The sequence below is a fragment of the Primulina tabacum genome, chromosome 6 (assembly GCF_025594145.1).
Source record: "Primulina tabacum isolate GXHZ01 chromosome 6, ASM2559414v2, whole genome shotgun sequence".
Classification (NCBI taxonomy): Eukaryota; Viridiplantae; Streptophyta; class Magnoliopsida; order Lamiales; family Gesneriaceae; genus Primulina; species Primulina tabacum.
The window spans coordinates 2,679,226-2,703,813 of NC_134555.1; the positions used below are offsets into that span (position 1 = coordinate 2,679,226).

A 24,588-nucleotide genomic window follows, 5' to 3' on the forward strand; every position below is an offset into this window, starting at 1 on the left:
TTGAAAATAAGAAATTGAGTATTGAAAATAAAACTTGTAAATATTGAAAACTAACGTGTGATGATGTATTTATTTTTGGATTATTTTCAAATAAATTCTATAAATAGGTATCTCAATTTGTGAAGAAAAACCCAATTGCGCAGAAAATTTTTTACAAAGTGTGTAATTTAATATATTTGGTGAGTTTGAGATTTTTACTTTTTACCGTAAATTTTTATTTTTAACATGTCATCATCACGATACTTGAAGGTTCGGTTCTCTATATTTTTCCAAGCTCACAAGAAAAATGTAACAATATTCAAAAGTAAGAATATTTATTTTACTGTTTATTTATTTTTATTGTGTATATATTTTATATATAATATCATGTTATTATATAAAAGGAGTTTATGACACCTCATTAAAATAATGTAATGTTATATATTTTTATTTTATTATATAATAATTATATATATTTGTATAATCTCACGGTATTATATAAAAAGAGTCACTGACACTTCATTATAATATTGTGATGTGATATATATAATTATTTAAACATGATTAACTATATATACATACATTTATTTTTTAATATTTTGTGACGGTCATAAAAAACTATTTTTACCATATAAATATGATTTTACAAATACATTCAATCACTCCAGACTTACTCTTCATCCCTAAAAATAGTCTTCATCAAAATTTTCGAAGAAGAAGAAGATGGTTCTTTCAAGGTTATTTTGTATAATTATTTTGGTTATTATACTCACTAGACTTGTATTTATTGGAGAATAGTTGACTCGCGTTTTTTCTTTATTTTTAAGAATGTTTATACTTATAATTTATCCGTTACTTTTTATTATCGGATTAATAGATTTAGAACTTAACTAATAAAATGCATTGTTATTTTTCTAGTATCATAGTGTCAAATTTGACAAAGCTCGAATTTGTTGCGATCGACATTACGGAAAAAAATTATACGTCGTGGACTCTCGATGTAGAAATGCACATTGAGTTATTGAGTATAAGTGAGATCATTAAAGAAAGTGATATCTCATCATCACAAGAAAATGCAAACGCTATAATATTTTTGCGTCGACATCTTGATGAATGATTAAAATGTGAATATCTCATTGAAAAAGATATCATGATATTATGGAAATGACTAAAAGAAAGATTTGAGCATATAAGAGAAGTTATACTTCCGACGGCCCGTGACGAATGAAATACGTTATGATTCCAAGATTTTAAGAAAGTCAGTTATTACAACTCGGCGATGTATCGAATAATCTCGTAATTAAAATTTTGTGGACATGAGATTACGGAATCAAAAATGCTTGAAAAAACATTTTCTACTTTTCACGCATCAAATATAACTCTACAACAACAATATAGAGGGCGTGAATTTATGAGATATTCTGAAATTATTCCATGAATTCTTGTGGCGGAAAAGAACAATGAGCTGATAATAAGAAATCTTTAGTCCTGACCCACTAGATCAACAGCATTGCCATTAATAAATATTGTAAGTAAAAATGAATTTAAACATGAAACCCAAAATCAAAATCAAAGACAAAGTGGTCGCGGATGTGGTTTTGAAAAACAATCAAGATAGTTACTTCTATAACTCATCTCAAAAGGTCGTCACGAACCACTCATTGAAAATGCATCATGAGAACATGAGCGTTAATGAAAATCAATCAAAATGATTTGAAAGTTATTATTTTAGATGCGACACTCTAGGACATTGGTCTCGTATTTGTCGTGCCCCCGAGTACCTCTGTAAGCTCTATAAATAATCAATAAAGGGAAAAGAAAACGAGACCAATTTCACTGAACACAGTGGCTGTTTGAGTGATTCAACTCATTTTGATGCTGCATATTTTCTGAAAGTTTTATCTGAAAATGATCAATATATTGGTGTAATTGAAATGTAAAATATTTTATTTTTCATGAGCTCATATGCCAATGTTTTATTGTATAATTATGATATGCCATATATTTTTCAATAAGTTACATATATATTGTCGGTAATTTTTTCATTGCAGATATATTTTTTTGAAGTTCAAATATGAAAACTGCTATGAACAAAACTGAATAAGGAACTAATCCCATAGAAATTTGAATACCTGATAGTGGTACAACGCACACTATTCTTCGAGATAAAAGATATTTCTTGGAACTAAAACAAATAAAAATAATGATGAATACAATATGAGCTATTATAGACTTGATTAAAGGTTGTGGTAAATCACATTTTTTGTTACCTATTGGTACAAAATTTCTGATAAATGTTGCATTGTATTCACCATATTCGAAAAAAAATTTGTTGAGTTTTAATGACATACATTCCCACGGTATGATACTCGGACAATAAATGAAGAAAATGAGAAATATATGTGTCTTACCACATATAAATTAGAAAAGAAATATGCAGTTGAAAAACTATCAATGCTCCCTATTGGATTTCATTATACACATATAAGTCCAATTGAATCAAACATGGTAGTTGATAATTCTTCAATATTAATCAATTGACATGATCAACTAGGACATCCTGATTCAATAATGATGCGAAGAATTATAGAAAATACACATGGTCATCCGCTGAAAGACCATAAGATCTTTCAAAATAATAAGTTTAAATGCAAAGCATGTTCTCTTTCAAAATAATAAGTTTCAATGCAAAGCATGTTTTCTTGGGACCTCAAAAAAAGATTGGAATTTATGTTGGTTATGATAGCTCATCAATAATTCGATATCTTGAACATCATACAGGCGAAGTATTTATAGCACGTTTTGCTGATTGTCAATTTAATGATGAAATTTTAACAATGCTAGGGGGAGAAAAGAAACATATTAAAAAATAAATTACATGATATACATCATCATTGTTAAATCTGGAATAAATAACTAAAAAATATGAAAAGGATGTACAACAAATTGTGCACTTGCAAAGAATAGCAAATCAAATACCAGATGCATTTGCAGACACAAAAGGGTAACTAAATCATATATACGTGATGTAAATGCCCTTACTTGAATTGAAATTCCAAAGAAACAAAGTGAAGATACTCATGATGTCATTAAACGTTTGAAGCATGGAAGACCAATCGGTTCAAAGGATAAAAATCATCGAAAAAGAAAAAGCATAGAGAAACACGATGATTACAAAATAGATAATGATATTCCGGAAGAAATACATGATGATGAAAATATTCTATTAGAACTACAAACTGATTAGAATCGTGACATCGCTATCAATTATATTAATATTGAAAAAATATGGAACAAAAAAATATCAAAAAAAAATTGATGAGATATTTTCTTGTAATGTGCCATTTGACATTATAAATGGTAATGAAGATCATGAATCAAAATCTTTTGATAAATGTAAAAATCGACAGGACTGAGTAAAATGGAAATATATCATCCAGTCGAACGTGGTATAATCGGTTAGGTGAACATTTAATTAAAAAAAATATGTAAATAATTCAATATGCCTTTGTGTTTTCATTATGAAAGCAACATCTGGATGAGTAATTATTGTTGTATATATTGATGATTTAAACATCATCTGAACGAATAAGAAAATTCAAGAAGTTATGTTGCACTGGAAGGAAGAATTTGAAATGAAGGACTTGGAAAAATAAAGTTTTGTCTGGGTTTGCAAATTGCACAAAAAGAATGTGGAATATTTGTTCACCAGTCAAATTATACAGAAAAAATCCTTAAACGTTTTAATATGGATAAATCAAATCCTTTAAGTACTCTAATGGTTGTTAGATCATTAAACATATAAAAAGATCTATTCCGTCCATGTGAAGATAATGAAGTTATTGTTGCTCCAGAAGTACCTTATCTAAGTGTTATTGTTACCCTTATGTATCTTGCAAATTGTACAAGATCTGATATATCTTTTATTGTAAATTTATTGGCAAAATTTAGGTCATATCCAACAAAGAGACACTGAAACATAATTAAACATATATTCCGTTTTCTACGAGGAACGACAGACTTGGGACTTTTGTATTCAAAAAATACCAATCAAAGCATAATTGGTTATGCTAATGTTGGGTATTTATCGGATATATACAAGACACGTTCCCAGACCAGATATGTATTTACTCGTGGTAGCACTGCAATTTTTTGATGTTCACAGAAACAAACTCTCGTAACAATTGCATAAAATTTCACCGAGATTATTGCACTACATAAAACAAGTCGTGAATGTGTGTGGCTAAAATCAATGACCGAACATATCCAGATCTCATGCGGATTATCATTCGACAAGAAGTCCGTGACACTATATGAAGATAATGATGCATGTGTTACTCAAATTAAAGAAGGATATATAAAAAGCGATAGAACTAAACATATTCCCCCTAATTTCTTCGCATTCACCCAAGAGTTTGAGAAGAATAAAAATATTGATATTCGTCACATTCAGTCAAGTGAAAACTCATCAAATCTCTCCACAAAGACACTTCTTACGACAATAGTCAGAAAACATATATATAATATTGGGATGCACAATCTACAAAAATTGTGAAGAATCGTTTGTGTTAACATGACGATGAGTTTACATGAGTGCACTCCTTTTCCCTTACTGTGGTTTCTATCCCAATGGGTTTTTCCTAGTAAGGTTTTTAATGAGACAGTATAAATACACATAATGAAGACAATCATTGTATGATTATTATTATCACAAGGGGAAATGTTGAAAATAAGAGTTTGAATGTTGAAAACAAGAGTTGTAATATTGAAAATTAGTGTGTGAATCATGATATATTTAGTGATATATTTATTTTTAGATTATTTTTAAAGAACTTATATAAATAAATCTCTTAATCTGTAAAAAAAACACAATTGAATAGACAAAATTTTATAAATATATATTTTAATATATTTTGTAAATTTAAATTTTTTATTTTTTATCATAAATTTTTATTTTTAACAACCTGTGAATTATAAGTTTGGCCTTTTTTTCCTCTCTTCTACGAGACAATTGCTTCTCTCTGGGGATGAATGAAGGTTAGAACTTAGAATTATTCCAGTTACTTAAATCGAAAAAACTCTGACTCTGCACGTCCACTCCCTCTTCTCTCTCCTAAGGGTCCTTCGACTTTTTCATTTTCAAATGCAGAATTTTCCTATATCTCAAAAAAAGGAAAGAAGTTTCCAAAATCAAGCCTTCTTGTTAAACGCACATCTCTGAATTGAAGAACCAAATTCCGATTCTTCTCTGGATAAAATGTCTTCTGGTTTTTCCGGTAGCTTGCCGGACTTCTTCACTGCCGGCAGGAGGCCCGCCAACATGCCATTGAACATGGACAGCAAAAATATCTACTCACAGCAGCAGGTTTCTTTTAAGTCGCCGCTTTCTGGGATTCAGACCGACCCGAATGCACAGATCGCCACCTACCGGAGACCCGATCTGATCGGGAAAAGGTCTCTCGTTGAATTTCAGCATCAACAGAGCATCTTGCAGCAGCACGGGTTGGGGTTTTATCTTAGGAACGTGAAGCCGAGGGCTAATTACCAGCATGCATCGCCGATATCCACTCTCTCTCCCGTAGATTTCCCACCGGTTAATACCCTGTCGCCCGGCGTTTCTTCCATATCCAATTCTCTCGTGAACAGCACAAACCCGCGGTACGGTTTTCCGATGCAGCAACAAAGGCTACAGCCTTTGATTCTTTCAAACACGAACAACGTTAATAACGTTCCATCTAGTATTTCTCTGCCAAAGTTGGTGTTAAACCAGGCACATGTGAATTTGGGTCCCGGCCAGGATCTCTCTGCGCAAGAATCGCAGAAAAAGATGCTGAATCACAAGTTACAGGAGCTGGAGAAACAGCTCTTAGGTGATGAAGATGAAGGAGAAGCAACTTCTGTTGTTACGAGCAGCGAATGGTCTGAAACCATACAGAATCTCATTAACCCGGCCCAAAAACCCATTTCCACATCGCCAACCTCTTCTTCTTCTTCTTCGTGTTCGTCCACTTCCGCCTCACCTCCTCTGCCTTGCCCAAAACAATCGTTAGTTGACGCCGCTTTGGCCATCTCCGAAGGAAAGCCAGAAATTGCCGCTGATATATTCACGCGCCTCCAACAGGTGGCTAGCGTGAAAGGGAACTCAGAACAGAGGCTCGCAGCACACGTGATATCATCCCTTAAATCGCGCGTTAACCCTGTATTAAATCCTCCTCCGGTATCCGAGCTTTACAGTAAAGAACAATCAGTATCAGCCCAAATGTTGTACGAGTTTTCTTCATGTTTCAAGCTGGGATTCATGGCTGCAAACATAGCCATCCTTGAAGCCACCTCAGAACAGGGTTTCAACAAGATTCATGTCGTGGACTTGGATATCGGGAAAGGCGGACAGTACATGCATTTGCTCCACGTGCTGGCAGCGAAGAAGTGTGAAGGAAAACCAACCTCCATGTTAAAGATCACAACTTTAACAGATCCCGCCGCCGCGGCGCCTGGCTGTAGTAGCGAAGAAAACCTGCGAATTGTCGGGGAGGAGCTCAAATCTCTGGCAAATAAACTCGGCGTTTGCTTATCAATATGCGTCAAAGACGCAAACATCATGGAGTTGAGCAGAGAAAGATTGGAAATAAACCCCGACGAAGCTTTAGCCGTGAATTTCGCATTCCAGCTCTACAAACTCCCCGACGAAAGCGTCACAACAGACAATCCAAGAGACGAGATGCTCCGCCGCGTGAAAGGTTTGTCCCCCACCGTGATGACAATCGTCGAACAAGAAATGAATGCAAACACCGCACCTCTGGTGGCGCGTGTGAGGGAAGTCTGCGAACACTACGGCGCGTTATTCGACTCGCTGGATGCCACCGTTAACTCGAACAGGGTTCGAATCGAGGAGGGACTGAGCCGGAAAATAAAAAACTCGGTTGCGTGCGAAGGGAGGGATCGCGTGGAGAGATGCGAAATGTTCGGCAAATGGCGATCCCGGGTGGGCATGGCCGGGTTCAAGATTCGACCCATGAGTCAACTCTCCGCCGATTCGCTCCGATCCAAGTTGGTTTCGAGTACACGTGGCAACCCGGGATTCACTGTCAACGAGCATTCCGGAGGCATCTGCTTTGGTTGGATGGGACGAACACTTACCGTCGCATCTGCTTGGAATTAATTTCATCATCTTCATCTATTTTTCGAAAAAAGTAGTTTTTATTAATTAAATAATAATAGTAATTAATCAGTATTGATTCGAAATATTTTTGTCATTATTGCTTCCATTATCACATAATTATTGTTGTATTAAGGCTTGTATTTGGAAAATGAAATGTTTGTGAACCCACCAGAAAAAAAGTAACACAACTACTAATAAATGTTGTGCATTTTCGGTTGCCTCAAACCACGGTTCGGTCGACCCTACCCCTGCGGGCACTGCCTGCAGGGGTCGATCCAACGGTTCGGATTTTTTCGAGCTAATTTTTTTTTTTTAAGGAAGGTGGGCCCGGATCACTCATGTGGAGTGATCCGGGCCGTTCATTGCCCGTGCAGGCACTGCCTGCACGGGTATGTTGAAACAAACCCACTACCTCGTGTCAAGTTCAAATTTACGCATCAACGTTCGTTGGAATTTTATTGTATAATAATTCCAATAAAAGAGACGGTTTAACGAATTTTTATCTGTGAGATAAGTCAATTTTGTCGATATTCACAATAAAAAATAATATTCTTAGGATAAAAAATAAGATTTTTTTATGGATGACTTAAATAAGATATTAGTCTCACACAAACGATCCGTGAGATCGTTTCACACAAGTTTTTGCTTGAAAAATTAAATATTCAAATTTATTTCTAAAATACAAGATGCATTCGGTTTTCACGATGGGTTCTTTGAGAGAGATATGTGGGTATTGATTGTCATGATATTCTTATACTGCGCGAGATATGATTAATCACGCCACATTAATTTATATATTCGTTTTTAATTTTTTATATAGTAAAGATAAAAGATTATGATTATTGTGTAAATTGTAATACAATTTGTGTGAAATTTGTATATATTAATTTTTATGGTACGTTTGGTCATAGTCGAGGTCGGGTGGGGCACGTGTACGATTTTTTCTATTGGCTGTAGCTGACACCATTATTTTTGAATTAATTATGTTGCTATTTTGTTGTTATATTTGTATTGATTTATATATATAAATATTTTAATAATTAAACAGTCAAATTTATTTCTAAAATACAAGATTTATTCGGTTTTTAAGATGGGTTTTCAAAAAATGAGTAGATCTCTTGTGAGACGGTTTCACGAATCTTTGTCAATGAGACGGGTCAACCATACCGATATTCATAATAAAAAGTAATATTTTTTCATGGATGACCCAAATAAGAGATCTGTCTCATAAAATACTACTCGTGAAATTATTTCACACAAATTTTTGCCAAAAGAAAGTGGCGTGGGTACTCTGAACATATCATGGGCTTTTTCCTCCTTTGTTTCTGTTTTTAAGTTTTGGCATATTCCCAGTTTCCCACGAAACGAAGCTACCTAAAATTATGTGATCACGTTCTTTGCAATTGTTTAATCCTAAATTTGGTCAAAACAAGTCTCCATTGCGAATCCTTTTTTTAATTATTATATTTAACAATATTTAGAAGCAAACATAAACTTCCAAGGGACATCTTCTTTCTATTTTAAATCTTTCCTTCCCATGTGGATTCATTTGTTTTGACATGAAATAAGATGTAAGAAACGTACGACAGAATGGTTATTATTTGATGTGCAACAAAAATCGTGTTTTACTTGTTACGGGTTTGTGAAATTAGAGTGTCAGATTATATATTAATGTAAATTTTTGTAGAAAAAATTAACGGATATTGGGTTTGTCCTACATAGAAAAATAAAGACGATATAGATGAGCTTATATTATGTTACTTTTTATGGAAGTGTAAAAATGATTGATCAACGTTACGATGGATATAAACTGTTACTTTGAGTAAAAAAATTTGGGATATTAGAAGAAGAAATACATGCATCTGTCCAGTTTATTTCATATTTTTAGTATATGTTTTACATATAAACATTTATATTTGAAATACTAATTATGCATGTAAAAACTTGTGTGAGACGGTCTCACGGGTCGTATTTTGTGAGACAAATATCTTATTTGGGTCATCCATGAAAAAGTATTAATTTTTATGCTAAGAATATTTTATTGTGAATATCGATAGGACTGACCCCTCTCACAGATAAAGATTCGTGAGACCGTCTCACTAAGAGACATATTCAATTATGTATTGTTCATTATGTGCGCAAACACAGTCACATATAAAGAAAATATTAATCGAGCAGATTGGGTGGTGTTAATTGGCATTAAATGAATATTGAATGATTGTGAGGCAATCCGGATAAATTACAGTCTGCAAACCTTTGTTGGATATTTATTGTGGCATTTCCTCACACCATAAGTTTTTTAATTAGTTGGGTATATAAATTTCATGTATTTAATTTAATTAAATGTATTAAATCTTACATCATCTTATTTAATTTTGACATCGTATTATTAGTCGAGTATGTCTTTTGTGAGACGGATTTTACGAATATTTATTTATGAGACACGTCAACCCTACCTAATATTCACAATAAAAAGTAATACTCTCAGCATAAAAAATAATACTTTTTCATGGATGACCCAAATAAGAAATATGTATAACAAAATACGACCCGTGAGACCGTCTCACACAAGTTTTTGTCCTACTAACCCAAGACGGCGATGGTTACGATGTTGGCTTTGACACATTGGTATTAATGCTTAAGTGATTATTAAAATATATAATAATATGAATCTCTGTTTTTAAGATTTTTCTAGCTCCTTAGTTAATTTGAATCTGTTTTTTTTATCCAAAAAAATAAAATAAATTACCAATATGAGATTCAACTCCAAAAGTTGCTCCTTCAAATTTTGAATTTCTTTGTTTTGACAAAAAGAGAATCAGGTTTTCGAGCATAAAGAAAGTCATGTACATGTGAATCAAATATCTTAAATTTTAAAATTCAACCAAATATTCAGATAATGACTAACTTGAGATAATTGATTCATGAATGGATTATGTTGTGATCAGAGTATAGAATCTGGCATCCAGAAAAAGAGTTCCTAGAGCATACCTTGCCTCCATGGTTGGATGCAGGTTTGGTAGAAGGCGCTCTTGTCTTAGATTCGGGATAGTTTCTATATGTCCAACTCCCTCCTGTCGATCCTGAGATCCAACTCATACAAGTTCACTGGTTGTTGATGCCAGTGCATTCATTCGGCTTCAACATTGGATCAAGACTTTCTTAAGTATTGCGGCCTGCTTTAAGGGATAAAATAGAACTCTTTTGGTAATCGGATTTCGCTCGTTCATGTTGATTTTCTGCGGGAGCAACACTACGAGGAAGTTTTGATGTACCCAAGACAAAAAGAAAGAAAGGATAAATCGGTGGCAGGAGGGCTCAGAATTGATGACATATATATCAAGTTCAAGATAAAGCTTTCCATGCATCAGTTGGGTAAGATGGATAATCAAACATATGCCATTTACATGGATAGAAAAACTTCATTCTGCTTCTGATCAGACAGCCAAAATTGAAGGGAAAACAAAATTTTCAATGGTGACCGAGAAAGCAAAAGACAGTGGTCGGATAGCCTTTAGTGACCTTTCGAACTCAGTCAAGCATCTATCTTAACAACAGGTGCCTAGGACAGCACTTCGACAGAAGAACATGCCAACCATCCATTCCTAAAACCAATTTGCTCATATTTCATCATTATCTTAATTTGGTTTAGGAACTTAGTCTTCCTCTTGGGTATCTCAGATTTTCCCGTGAGGCCATCTACAACAGTTGCGCAGTCATTGAAAAAAGTACCTTTTGCACCATCATCTAAAAGTTCGAACATCAGCATTTTAGATGTGAAATGTGAGATGAGGACTGATGATTCATGGTTCAGCCTGAAAATCCCTTGTCTCATGGAGAGATAGAAGAGATAATAGAGCATGAATGCATGTGATGTTACTAATTTAGATCACCAATATCGCCCCAAGCCATGGTACATTAATATTGATATGATGTTGATCAAGAACCCAAAACCTCGCTATCCCTGAAGCTCCAACAATCCATGTGATGAGCAAGATCGTGATCATTATTTGAGACACAAGTATTCCAATATTGGATGATGAATTTTAAACACTGATGAAGAATGATCGGATATTCAGTCAATTATTTTCAGGGTTCCATGACTTTAAGCTCTAGTTTGTCTAGAGAGGTGGTGCCTTCTTTCATTGTTTCTGCAAACTCAATTATATTAGGTTGTTCCCTAAAGTGCAGCAACTGCTTAAGCTACCAGCATCCAAAGACAACACTTTTTCTCCTTTTTTTCTTCCCCAGATTTCGGGAAGCAAGGAACGGTGAAGGTGGTCGCCGGTCGGTATCTTTTCACCTACCAAAGCTCGAGTTTGATGAAGTACAAGTTTGGAACAAAAGCTTCTAGTTTTGAGTGATTCAACACAATTTTTACTATTGTTCACACGAACACACACACATTTTTATGAAATTGTTTCATCTCGAATCAGTAGTGTTCAAACTAGCTTGACGTGGATTTGACTAGAGTCGTTTCCAAGCTGAACTTGATGCAACTAGCAAGCAGCTGGGCTCGCTTGCACTCTTCATCCAATTTTGTACACTAACAGTGTAATCTATTAAATCGTATACCTTTCTTTTTTGTGCGTATAAATTGACTTATTTCATCTTTATAAGATACGTAACAATATAGAAAAGAATTTTAGAAGTGATCAATGGAAAAGTTCATCGTAGATCATAGTAGTATAGATTATGCTTTAGAACAAAGTGTTAGATGTTCCAGATCTACACGTTTTTTTTATAGCCTTTTAGTTTATCACTGGATCTAATTCTAATAATGAGATTTAGAAGAGATACACGAAAGACAATAACCAATATATAGATAAATGTGTTAGTAATCAGTGTCATTTTTATTTGGTAAAAATTTGTGTGGGGCGGTCTCACGGGTCGTATTTTGTGAGACGACTCTCTTATTTGGGTCATCCATCAAAAATTATTACATTTTATGCTAAAAGTATTATTTTTTATTTTGAATATCGGTAGGGTTGACCCGTCTCCGTCTCACAAGAGACCTATTCTTTTTATTTTAGTTTATCACAAAAATATAAATTACAATTTAGTCTCTATACTCACGTCCTATCAGTTACATTAAATCTTTTTGACCACAAATTTTAATCGATCACTTTTACTTAAACTTAACCTTAATACACAACCAACACTACATAATATTCACGTATAATTTCATTTAACTTCAATTGATCAAACTGCATAAACAAACAAGACCTTGACAAAAAAAAAAAAAAAAAACCGGAGCTTTGGCTTAGATATGGGATTGGGGTAAATAATCACAAAAGGGGTATTTTCGTCAAATGGCCAACAGAAATAAATAGCAAATGAAATGGAATCACTAACAAAGCTGACTGATATCCTCTAAGCAAAAAAAACCTAAAAATTCTAACACGAGGAAGAGAACAACAAACGACCCAAGATTCTTACTTCATCGGACGGTCGTTCTCCATTTTAAGGTTCATCGTTAGCTATTCAGTGATTCAATTACCGCGCATCCCGCCGCCCTTTTTCTCGAGCTCTTTATATGAACTTCTCCGTTTGGTTGCAGGAATGAGGATTGTAGCTGAGGGAGTTGATTGAATCGAAGATAATAGAGGATTTTGTCGTGAATTCTGAGTTTTTTTTTTCAGAATCGCACATCGGGGGACTAAGAGAAGTAATTTGAAATCGTACATTTTGCGGAAATCCAAATTGCAGGTACATGAATTGAATCCCTGATTGATATATATATATATATATATATCGATATGTATGTGTAGTTTTGGTGTATTTATTGTTTCCATCAACTAATCATCGTTTCAGAATATGCATTTTGCTCTGGATTTTATGAAACAAAAATTTGGTTTCACTGCCTTACCCGAACGTTGCCGCATCAGAGTATTTTTCTTTCATTTATTAATACTGGCTTGTTCTCGAGAAACCCTTTTGATTCCACAAAACTTGATATGATCGGTATTTACTGAAACCTTTAGAGTTCGATCGATGGTATTAAATCAATGCTTTAGTTCATCACTTATATATTGAGATCGTAAGGTGGCAAGTTCGACGCTCATTTTGTTTCAATTTCCTAAATTTGACTAGTTAAGTTGCTGATGAATGTAAATTTTTACCATAACCTTTATCGTTTGTATATTGTTTGAGATTTGTTTATGACTCTTTGTTTTTTCTTCCCTTTGAAATCTTAGGATTTGGATTTAATTTCAATTAGCTGCTTGACTTGATGAACTGTGCTGTTTTTTATAGTTTGACTTCGTGTTTTTTAGGGCAAAATATGCCAAATCTGACGTGGCTTGTGAGAAAATTAATCAATATGAATCTGGGGTTGAGTGCTCAAGGCTTTTTTTTAATTGTTGATTGTTGTGTGCAGGTTTCTCTAGCGTTTTTCTTGGTATATTGATGTTGAGAAAAGCGAAGATGAATGCATGTGATGTTACTAATTTGGATGCGGATGCCCTTTTGCCACCTCGGAAACGCCTGCTTGCAGGATTGAAGAGACAGAATTCTGATGTTAATTTCCCAATACTGTCTGCTTCTACAATTTCTGGGAGCGAATTCGATGCCCATCTTAATCGTCTTTTGAGCTCCCGGTTGAGTGATCCTAATACAACAAACGAGGAGATTGTTGAAGCCTCTACGCGTGCCGCCACAGAAGCTGCAACGATTGCGGGGATAGCGAGAGCTAATGCCGAAGATAAGGCTGCAAAAGCAGCAAAGGCAGTGGCAGCTGCCAAGAGTGCCTTGGAACTTGTTGCTACTCTTTCAGAGGAGGCTTCGAAAAAAGAACACCGTCTGAAAAAGAACAAGTTGAAGAAGCACATTCCTGTTGAATCATTGTACAGTAAGAACAAAGGGAAAACTAATTGTAGAGCAGATGAAGAGTTAGCCAGGAATTTGCATCGGTCCATAAACAGTTCCCCAAGAATATCAAAGAGCTTACCGAGTTCTGATGCAAAAACTCACAAGCCCAAGAGGCTCAAGAATTCAGCCTCTTATGAGAAAACCTACATCCACGGTGGAGGTCTCATCGGGGAAGGAAATCGACCTTCCATAGCCACATGCATTGGAAATGGTATACAAAAAGAGGTAAGCATTGAAGGTCCTGTAAAAGAAATAGAGAAGACGAGGGTAGATTTGAACACATCAAAATCTGAAAATTTTGGCAAACCAACATTATTTTATCGGGAAGAATCGCACCCCAGTACAACCGATCGAACAAAGTTGGAACACAGGGAGCTAAAGGTACTTAATTCCAAGGATAAAGTTGCTGATCCATTTGATGGTCTTGGTAAAAAGAGAGGAAGAATTAAGCAAAAAAAAATTGCCTTTGGGCATCTGTAGTTTCAGGGATAAAACTGTGGCCCGAAAGAGCAGCAGAAACCCAAAGACTTGCCACAGTCAGAAGACGATTCGAGCGGAGCTGCGGCAGGCAATCATCCCTCTTTTCCTGATAGTTTGATTCCAGTGGAGAGAACATCAGTCTGGAAGTGCCAAGCATTGAAACACCAGCCTGTGTCAAGCAAAATAAAGTACATTCTTAGTGTTCATAATTATACTTGGACAATGAGAAACTATCATGATATGGGCGAACGGCCAATTTATTCAGAACAGGTACGTTCTTTATTACTCGTACGAGTAGTGCTGTCATTCAGTTTGAGCCTTAGATTGAGAAAAGAATAAGCATTGAATTGAAAAGTGCAATGCTCAGTTCTCCTCCAGAAATCTCAGACTCATGCTAAATCTCGGCATTACTCGTGCAGTAGTCTGAAATAAGCAGAGCAGGTTCTTTTTTTTTAGATGACTTTTGTCTTTTATTCTTTTTTCCCCTCTTTTTTTGGTTTTCTTTGTGCTTGTGGTGACTACACTGTCGTTTGAACGTAAATGTTTATTGAACTTCTTGAGTGCTTGTAAATTTTTGTTGAATCATATCAATTGTTTTATCACCTATATAGTCCTACACCCAATTGATCCTCTCCGTATATTGTTTGCATTATCTACAACACCAAACATTACACAATATTGGCATTTAATTGCAGATGATAAGAATACGAAACCTAACTTCAAATGGCAATTATAAACACTTCCTGGAGTTTCCTTGCGCCTTTTCATCTTTTAGAAAACATTCTAAGATGAATGCATTATCTAGCTAACTATAGGTATCCTTGTCCTTCCTAGAATTGTTATTCTATCCTAGGGATGCAAACAAATTACACAGATTTCACTATTATTTATTTTTAAAAATTCGAGTTCGAGGTCAAACTAGAAGCTTAAATTTAACTCCGACCGAGAGTTCTAATTTGATTTTGTTTCATTTGTTTCGGATTTGAATTCAAGCTTGTGCTATTTTAAATATTCTAATAATTAAAATAAAGTTCAAGTTTGTGAACCGAGCACCCCAGTTCGATGCTACATTGAAAAAATTTAATTACGCAATTTTTTTTTCACCTGAATTTTAAAATATTCAATAATGTAAAACATACGTACAAATAACTTAAATGTGCATTTTTTTCTAGGAATATATATTTGTAACGTGCTTAAAAATTCCATACCTCCAATCAAACACGTCATAATTTGACGGTGTAGCGCCTCTGCCTTCGTTTGGAAAGTTTCCCTTTTTTCTCCACCGCTACACTTCACCCCTCTAACCCACACTAGAACTTCTTTACCTACAAATACTCAGTATGATATCTCTCCAACCCCTCACCAATCCCAAACTCTCCCCTCTTTCTTTCCAACCCAGGAAACCTCTCAAGAAACCCAGATCTCTAACCACTCATTCCCTCCTACAGTACAATCGTAAGCCCCAACTCGCCGGAGAAACGCCGCGTGTGGTGGTCATCACCTCTGGGAAGGGAGGTGTTGGCAAGACCACCACCACCGCCAACATCGGTCTGTCCCTCGCCCGCCTTGGCTTCTCAGCAGTCGCTATCGACGCCGACGTTGGCCTCCGAAACCTCGATCTTCTTCTCGGGCTTGAGAATCGTGTGAATTACACCGTTGTGGAGGTGCTCAATGGCGATTGCCGCCTCGATCAAGCCCTCGTTCGCGACAAGCGCTGGTCGAATTTCGAGCTTCTTTGCATTTCAAAACCTCGGTCCAAATTGCCGTTAGGGTTTGGGGGAAAGGCCTTGACTTGGCTCGTTGAAGCATTGAAAGCCCGCGAAGAAGGCGCCCCGGATTTCATTCTAATCGATTGCCCAGCTGGGATTGATGCCGGGTTTATTACTGCCATAACTCCTGCTAATGAGGCGGTTCTGGTTACCACACCAGATATCACAAGCCTCCGGGATGCGGACAGGGTTACGGGATTGCTTGAATGCGATGGGATTAGGGATATTAAGATGATTGTGAATCGGGTTCGAACGGATATGATAAAGGGGGAGGATATGATGTCAGTTTTGGATGTACAGGAGATGTTAGGGTTGCCATTGTTGGGTGTGATTCCAGAAGATTCCGAAGTTATCAGGAGCACAAATCGAGGGTATCCGTTGGTTTTGAATAAACCGCCTGCGCTAGCAGGATTGGCGTTTGAGCAGGCGGCGTGGAGGCTGGTGGAGCAGGATAGTATGAAGGCGGTGATGGTGGAGGAGGAGCCAAAGAAACGCGGTTTCTTCTCTTTCTTTGGAGGCTAGAACTTGATGACACCATTTTCAGATGATCTCTGTGCTGGCTTTTGGACAAGAAGCGTGTATAGTAGGAAGTAAGTTAGCTGGTTCATGATTATTTCACGGTTTTGTTGTTGATGTGAGCTAAGCGTGCTACGAGCTTAGAAACAACGGTGTTTGGATGAACATTGTTTGATACAGTTCTTTTGAATGTGATCAGTTTCTTGGCAATTTTATGGTTAATTTTCTTAGCATTTGTGCTGCCTGATACGTTGATGGCCGGAGTTGACTGTTTATTCTGAATTAATCTTGGCAATATCATCCAACTGGGAGGCTGCAAATGTGTTTTATGGTGTTGAGTTCTTTATTTTTTACTTCCTGGTTTGCTTCTGTGTTAGTGAATGTATCTGTCAAAAGTTCTATTCTCTTGTTAAAGGGATTGGATAATCAGGTGGCGAATTTTTTCCCTCAGTTATACCCATCATAACAAGTTTCAGTACTTGTTGGGATCTTTTAAAAAGAAAATTAAGTTTTTCTCCTTTTGATTTTACTGAATAGCCCATGTGTGATGTTCCTCCTCCCAAATCAAGTAGTGTATCAAAATTTTCAGTTTGAGAATTGAACTCGAACTGGTACATTAAAGATTGAATTGACGCCAAAGATTAAATTGTTCCACAACATGGATCTCTTAGTTTTTAAATTCAATTCATGAATTTCTTTGTATTTCTATTGATTCTCCAAACTTAACTTTTCCATATTAACTATAACTATTGGCATTATTATATAGAAAAATTGTCCACACTTGTTTTTAAAAATAGTCATCTCCTACTCTGAAATACATAAGAAATGAGTTTTTTTATATATATATAAAAAGTCGTTTAAAAAATTACTCCATTATTTGTTTATTTTTTCTGAAAATTTCATTTTGGTCATGGTGATTTTAGATTTTTATTTATCAAATTTCAGTTGCATTTATTTGTAATTTTGGTTTTTTTTTTTTCCTAGTATGACATATGGTGCTCAAAACTCGTCATGTGATCATATAACATGTGACGTATATCACCATCATCATCACATCACATTTTCACTAGTTGCGGGGTCGGATTTTAGTTTTCAATGGTCTATCCTTTCTTCCACTCCTTCCATTAACCCGACAATTTAAGATGTGACAGGTTGAATCCGTGTCTGGTCTCCTTTTCACATGATCAAACCATGTTAAACGTCTCTCCCTAATCTTATCTTTTATGTGGGTTACACCTAAATAGCTCATAAATTTTGTGTTTTGAATTTTGATAACTTTAATTTTTAGAGTAGGTTTCTTGTGAGACGGTCTCACGAATTTTTATCTGTGAGACGGGTCAATCCTACCGATATTCACAATAAAAAGTAATACTCTTAGCATTAAAAGTAATAATTTTTCGTGAATGACTTAAATAAGATATTCATCTCACAAAATACGACTGTCTCACACAAGTTTTTGTCATTAAATTTTTAATCTTAGCTTAATTATGGACTTTAATAAAATAAAAATATATGCACTTTTATGTGTTTAAAGCGTCACATGTACTTTTATTCTTTTCTAAAAGATTTAGGATGTTTATTTAATTTTTTTACTGGACATTATGTCATCCCTCACTCATTAAGGTATATAAACGCTGCATAAATGAATACGAATTATGATATAAAAGGTTTTTCCGAATTTGACAATCATTATTAAAACTTATTACTTTTTATTTATATATTACATATAGAAATTTTATTTTACAATGCATATAATATATAAATGTTTGTCGATAAATGAAAGTATTATAGAAAGTGTGAAAAATTTAAAAGGGTTAATTGGTTAAATAACATATAAGAAAAACCAAGTCGATTTATTAATTAAATAGATGAAAATTTTCAAGTGTAAATAACTTTTCCTTTATTTTATTTACATTTTATCGTTTATTCTCATATTAATTTTTTTTGGGCCCTTTTTTAGAATACATTAATTGTACTAAAAATATAATAATATAAAGATCAAATATAAGCGAAATTTGAAATGCCAATGGGAGGAGAAAACACGACTCTAAGAAACGCGATTTTGTGTTTTATATTTTGAGAAATTCCAGACACGAATGGAAGAGTCGAGAAAGCGGAGTCTGCGCGTCTGTCGAACCTCCTAGAAATCTCGCCACTTATATAAACCCCTTCAGTCTTCACTCCAACACTCGTAAAAACCAGTTGATAATTCTGTATCGCTTGCATTCTCTTCGTTCATTTCACTCTTTTGCTCATCAATGGCGGACGCGCAGATGGCCGAGGCAGAGACTTTTGCTTTCCAGGCGGAGATTAACCAGCTTTTGAGCCTGATTATCAACACTTTCTACAGCAACAAGGAGATTTTCCTTCGCGAGTTGATCAGCAACTCATCCGATGCGTTGGATAAAATCAGGTTCGAAAGTCTGACTGATAAAAGTAAGCTCGATGCTCAACCGGAGTTGTTTAGCCGTATCGTGCCGGATAAGGTTAATAAGACGCTCTCAATCGTTGATAGCGGTATCGGGATGACTAAAGCAGGTATGGGTGTAGATAAACGTCTTCTTTTTTATTGATTTGAAATTTTAGTTATATACCAATGATTTGCCACAGGAAGTGGTGTGATGATTATGTGTTGATAACTTGATGCTCAATAAACAATAATCCAAATGTATTTGACGTTGACCTACGCTGTGGTCTGATTCTGGATGAACCTGAATTTTTTTGGAAGTAGTTGTTTCTAGTGACTGGGTGTCGTGCCGTGAGGAAGATTTACAATTCTCGATGGGAAGAAAATTTTATCGATGGTTTGTGTATTTTAAAATGTAGTCTTGTATCTTGGTAGAAATGTACGATTCTCTTGTTTAATGTTGTTGCCTCTCGCTCTCAGTGAAGGTTGAGATAAGGGTAAATAGAGTAAGAAAAACGTTTATTTTGCTAGATTTTAAATTCAGGTGCTAATGTTGTTCCGGTTATACATTCTTGCAGATTTGGTAAATAATCTGGGGACTATTGCGAGATCTGGAACTAAAGAGTTCATGGAAGCTCTGCAAGCTGGTGCTGATGTTAGTATGATTGGACAATTCGGTGTTGGCTTCTACTCTGCTTACCTTGTGGCGGAAAAGGTGATCGTTACCACCAAACACAATGATGACGAGCAGTATATATGGGAATCACAAGCTGGTGGCTCGTTTACTGTGACCAGGGACGTTGAAGGTGAGCAGCTTGGCAGGGGGACCAAGATTACCCTCTTCTTGAAGGAAGATCAGGTAATTGTCTGTATGATTCAGGCAGTGTTGTACTTTTAAGTACCGGCTCTTTATATTGAGGATATAACAATGGTTTTGGGAGACGTGATTCTCTGATGATAATCCTCATCTTGGTTGCTTGTGACTTGTCGTTGAATTATGGATTGCGTTGAATTATTGGTAATATGATGTGTGGTGTTGGATGCTGATACTGTGGTCTTGTGCAATGTGCAGTTGGAATACCTGGAGGAGAGGAAAATCAAAGAACTTGTGAAGAAGCACTCTGAGTTCATTAGCTATCCAATTTACCTCTGGACTGAGAAGACGACTGAAAAAGAGATCAGTGATGATGAAGATGATGAACCCAAAAAGGAAGAGGAAGGTGACGTTGAGGAGGTCGATGAGGAGAAAGAAAAGGACAAGGGTAAGAAGAAGAAGATTAAAGAAGTTTCTCATGAGTGGCAGCTCATCAATAAGCAGAAGCCCATTTGGTTACGCAAGCCAGAAGAAATAACAAAAGACGAGTATGCATCTTTCTACAAGAGCCTGACAAATGACTGGGAGGATCACCTTGCTGTCAAACACTTCTCTGTGGAAGGTCAGCTTGAGTTCAAAGCTATCCTCTTTGTTCCGAAGAGGGCACCATTTGACCTCTTTGACACCCGGAAGAAAATGAATAATATCAAACTCTATGTCAGGAGGGTGTTTATCATGGATAACTGTGAGGAAATTATCCCTGAGTACCTCAGCTTTGTCAAGGGTGTCGTCGATTCCGATGATTTGCCTCTTAACATTTCCCGTGAGATGTTGCAGCAAAACAAGATTCTGAAAGTCATTAGGAAGAATCTTGTGAAGAAGTGCATCGAAATGTTCAATGAAATAGCAGAGAACAAGGACGATTACAATAAATTCTATGAGGCTTTTTCAAAGAACTTGAAGTTGGGTATTCATGAAGACAGCCAAAACAGATCCAAACTAGCTGATCTGCTCAGATATTACTCTACCAAAAGTGGTGATGAGCTGACCAGCCTGAAAGACTATGTTACCAGGATGAAAGAAGGTCAGAAGGATATATACTATATCACTGGCGAAAGCAAGAAGGCTGTAGAGAATTCCCCATTCCTTGAGCGCCTCAAAAAGAAAGGTTACGAAGTAATCTACATGGTTGATGCAATTGATGAATATGCAGTCGGGCAACTAAAAGAATATGAAGGTAAAAAGCTTGTTTCGGCTACCAAAGAGGGGTTAAAACTTGATGATGAAACTGAGGAAGAGAAAAAGAAAAAGGAAGAAAAAAAGCAGTCGTTTGAGAGCTTGTGCAAAGTGATCAAAGATGTACTCGGTGACAGGGTAGAGAAAGTTGTCATCTCTGACAGGATCGTCGACTCCCCCTGTGTGTTGGTTACCGGAGAGTACGGTTGGACTGCAAACATGGAAAGGATCATGAAAGCTCAGGCTTTGAGGGATAGTAGCATGGGTTCCTACATGTCTAGCAAGAAAACCATGGAGATAAACCCTGATAACGGGATTATGGAAGAACTGAGGAAGAGAGCTGAGGTTGACAAGAATGACAAATCTGTCAAGGATCTTGTTCTTCTGTTGTTCGAGACAGCCCTTTTGACCTCCGGTTTCAGTTTGGATGATCCGAACACATTTGCTTCGAGGATTCACAGGATGCTGAAATTGGGATTGAGCATTGACGATGAGGAAGGCGGTGAGGATACTGACATGCCAGCTTTGGAGGAAGAGGGAACCGAGGAGAGCAAAATGGAAGAGGTCGATTAATAAATTGTTAAATAATTGTCTTTGTGGCTTTTGATGTTTGTGAAGTTTAAGTTTCTAGGTACTGTTAAGTGTGTCTCATTAGCTGAATCGTCAGATTTTCCGTTGTGGATGTCGAGTCTTGTTTTGGTGAATATATAGTTTATGTATTCCATCTTATTGTTTACTATGATTTTGTGGTGATCCAATATCGAAATAATTATTGATTGTGTGTTTAATAATTTATTTTTTGAATTTATTAAAACTAAGTTTTTATTAAAAAAAATAGATAGTTAATTATTTTAACAGAACATGCATCATTATATAGTAATTATATGTTGTAAAATTTAGTTAGTGACTTAGTGTCTATGATATAAATGTCCTTGGTTACGGTGCTCATTATCCCTTGATCTAGTTGGTATTTCACGGGGACCCGATCGTCCAAAAAGGAAGGCCAGGCGACCTTACTCAACACGACTATCTCAAAAGATACAAAGTCTCGATGTAATATGCATACGTCATCAGTCCTGACCCACTGGATCAACAACATTTTCAGAAATAAATGTTGTAAGTAAAAATGAATTTAAACTTGGAAACCAAAATCAAAAGACGAGGTTTTGGTCGAGGTCGAAATCGATGTCGTGGTCGTGGACGTGGAAGTGGTCGTGGTCGCGGCCGTGGTTTTGAAAACAATCGAGATAGTTACTTCTATAACTCGTATGAAAGGACGCCACAAACCACCCACTGAAAAGACATCATGAGAATACGAGGTTAATGAAAATCGCTCAAAACGATTTGAAAGTTCTTGTTTTAGATGTGACACTATATGAAAATAATGTTGCATATGTTACTCAAAAGAAAAAAAGATATATAAAAGTGACAGAACTAAACATATTCTCCATAAGTTCTTCGCATTCACCCAAGAGCTTGAGAATGATAAAGATATTTATATTCGTCACATTCAGTCACGTGAAAACTCGTCAGATCTCTTCACAAAGGTACTTCCCACGATAATATTCTGAAAGCATATATATAATATTGGGATGCGCAATCTACGAAATTTGTGAAGAATCGTTCGTGTTAACATAATAGGGAGTTTACGTGAATGCACTCTTTTTCCCTTGCTATAATTTTTATCCTAATGAATTTTTCCTAGTAAGGTTTTTAAAAAGACAGTATAAAAAGACATAATGAAGACAATCATTGTATCATGATCATCATCACAAGGGGGAATGTTGAAAATAAGAGATTGATTGTTGAAAATAAGAGTTGTAAATATGAAAAATTAGTATGTGATGATGTATGTGATGATGTATTTATTTTTGAATTATTTTTCAAGAAATTCTATAAAAAGGTTTCTCAATTTGTGAAAAAACACAATTGAGTAGATAAAATTTTATAAAGTGTGTAGTTTAATATATTTTGTGAGTTGATATTTTTAATTTTTACCGTAAATTCTTAATTTTAACATATTCTATTTTATTTCAACTTTTTTGTGCTTTAAAATTCAAATATGCATTTAAATATTGTTTGTGAAGAGCTATTGTCTAATACATAATTTTAAACACGCAATTTAATTATTTGATTTAATTATTTTAAATTTCTCAATTTAAAATAATTAATCTTAATTATTGACAAATAATATATAATTAAATCAGGTCATTACACATACTATTACAAATAAAATGCAATACAGCTGGATATCTCAGTCATTATTATGTACCTCTGAAACTGGTCATGTGGTCTACCGAATGTCTACGTGTTGAACATGTTTTAACTACTATCCCCCAAGTACAACTAAGATTTTCGGATTATATTTTTGTCCGTCAAAAGTCCTATAGTGACGACGGCTTTGAAATTTAATCCTCCAGTTGCTACCTATTTCACGAGCTTTGCGCAACTCAAACGGGCTGTCGGAACAGCTGGAAAATCCTAGAATGCACTAAATATAGAGAGACAAAATTTTAGACTAGTTGTGAAAATTTTATTTTCGCAAGGCCTATTTATAAGCTGAGTTCGGAAACTCCGAACTATGTGTTATTTCCGGCTTGATACCTACAGTTTGGAAGCTATGAACTCATAAGCATCGAGCACTTTTGACACAATACCTCGCAAGGATTGCTTGCCGCACTGTTTTCTGGTCGGACGTTCCAAAAGCCCTTCGGAAGTTTGATATGTTCGAACGGTCCGATCTTCTTTTAGTGGTTCCGAACTAGCTCTTGAATAAACACTTCAATTTGATTAAGTAATGACATAATAATCATGTTTAAATAAATATTTATTGAGAATGTAATCTAGTTACATGTCGCGCTTAGTCAACTTCAATGGAATTATTATATATGGATGGATCTTTAAGGTCATTATTTACATTTTTTAGTAAAACATAATTTATATAAAAACCTATTAATCAGACATGTCTTATTAATCCGTCTGTCTACTTATAGTACCATACAAGGGGGAAAAACTTTCAAAACTTCATAAAAAAATAGTCTAATTTATTAAACACCCATAAAATTAAGAAGCCGTGGATTTTATAACTTCTCCCCGTTTCTAAATCATTTCCCCTTTCCAATGACAAATCCCCATGTTGTTAAATATTCTATCAAATTTTTTTCATACATAATAGGAACATGTCTCAATATGCAAGCATTCATTGGGCGAGATGAATCAATGTTGTCTCATTTCACTTTTACCCTCCAATAACATACCTCGTTGGCTATTACCAATTTTTGATACAGCTATCAATTAATAAATAAAGAGTAGGTCTCTTGTGAGAAGGTCTTCCAAATCTTTATCTGTGAGACGGATC

The 24,588-nt window shown here is 35.4% G+C and overlaps 4 protein-coding genes across 4 annotated transcripts; all 4 read left to right on the plus strand.

Annotated features, from left to right (window-relative positions):
* The first annotated feature begins 5,000 nt into the window (after positions 1–5,000).
* On the plus strand, positions 5,001–7,304 carry LOC142548688 (scarecrow-like protein 8). Its single transcript, XM_075657166.1, has one exon. The coding sequence runs from the start codon at positions 5,237–5,239 to the stop codon at positions 7,136–7,138; it is 1,902 nt and encodes a 633-aa protein (XP_075513281.1). The 5' UTR covers positions 5,001–5,236; the 3' UTR covers positions 7,139–7,304.
* Positions 7,305–12,454: 5,150 nt separating this feature from the next.
* LOC142548690 (uncharacterized) lies at positions 12,455–15,092 on the plus strand. The gene is made up of 3 exons (XM_075657168.1): positions 12,455–12,606; positions 12,699–12,847; positions 13,518–15,092. Exon 3 carries the CDS (start codon positions 13,547–13,549, stop codon positions 14,486–14,488), a length of 942 nt encoding a protein of 313 aa, XP_075513283.1. The 5' UTR covers positions 12,455–12,606; positions 12,699–12,847; positions 13,518–13,546; the 3' UTR covers positions 14,489–15,092.
* Positions 15,093–15,693: 601 nt separating this feature from the next.
* On the plus strand, positions 15,694–17,003 carry LOC142548689 (septum site-determining protein minD homolog, chloroplastic). Its single transcript, XM_075657167.1, has one exon. It carries the CDS (start codon positions 15,829–15,831, stop codon positions 16,777–16,779), a length of 951 nt encoding a protein of 316 aa, XP_075513282.1. The 5' UTR covers positions 15,694–15,828; the 3' UTR covers positions 16,780–17,003.
* A 1,893-nt stretch (positions 17,004–18,896) lies between these two features.
* Positions 18,897–22,021, plus strand: LOC142548691 (heat shock protein 83). Its single transcript, XM_075657169.1, has 3 exons — positions 18,897–19,311; positions 19,759–20,039; positions 20,253–22,021. Exons 1-3 carry the CDS (start codon positions 19,032–19,034, stop codon positions 21,801–21,803), a joined length of 2,112 nt encoding a protein of 703 aa, XP_075513284.1. The 5' UTR covers positions 18,897–19,031; the 3' UTR covers positions 21,804–22,021.
* Positions 22,022–24,588: the final 2,567 nt, after the last annotated feature.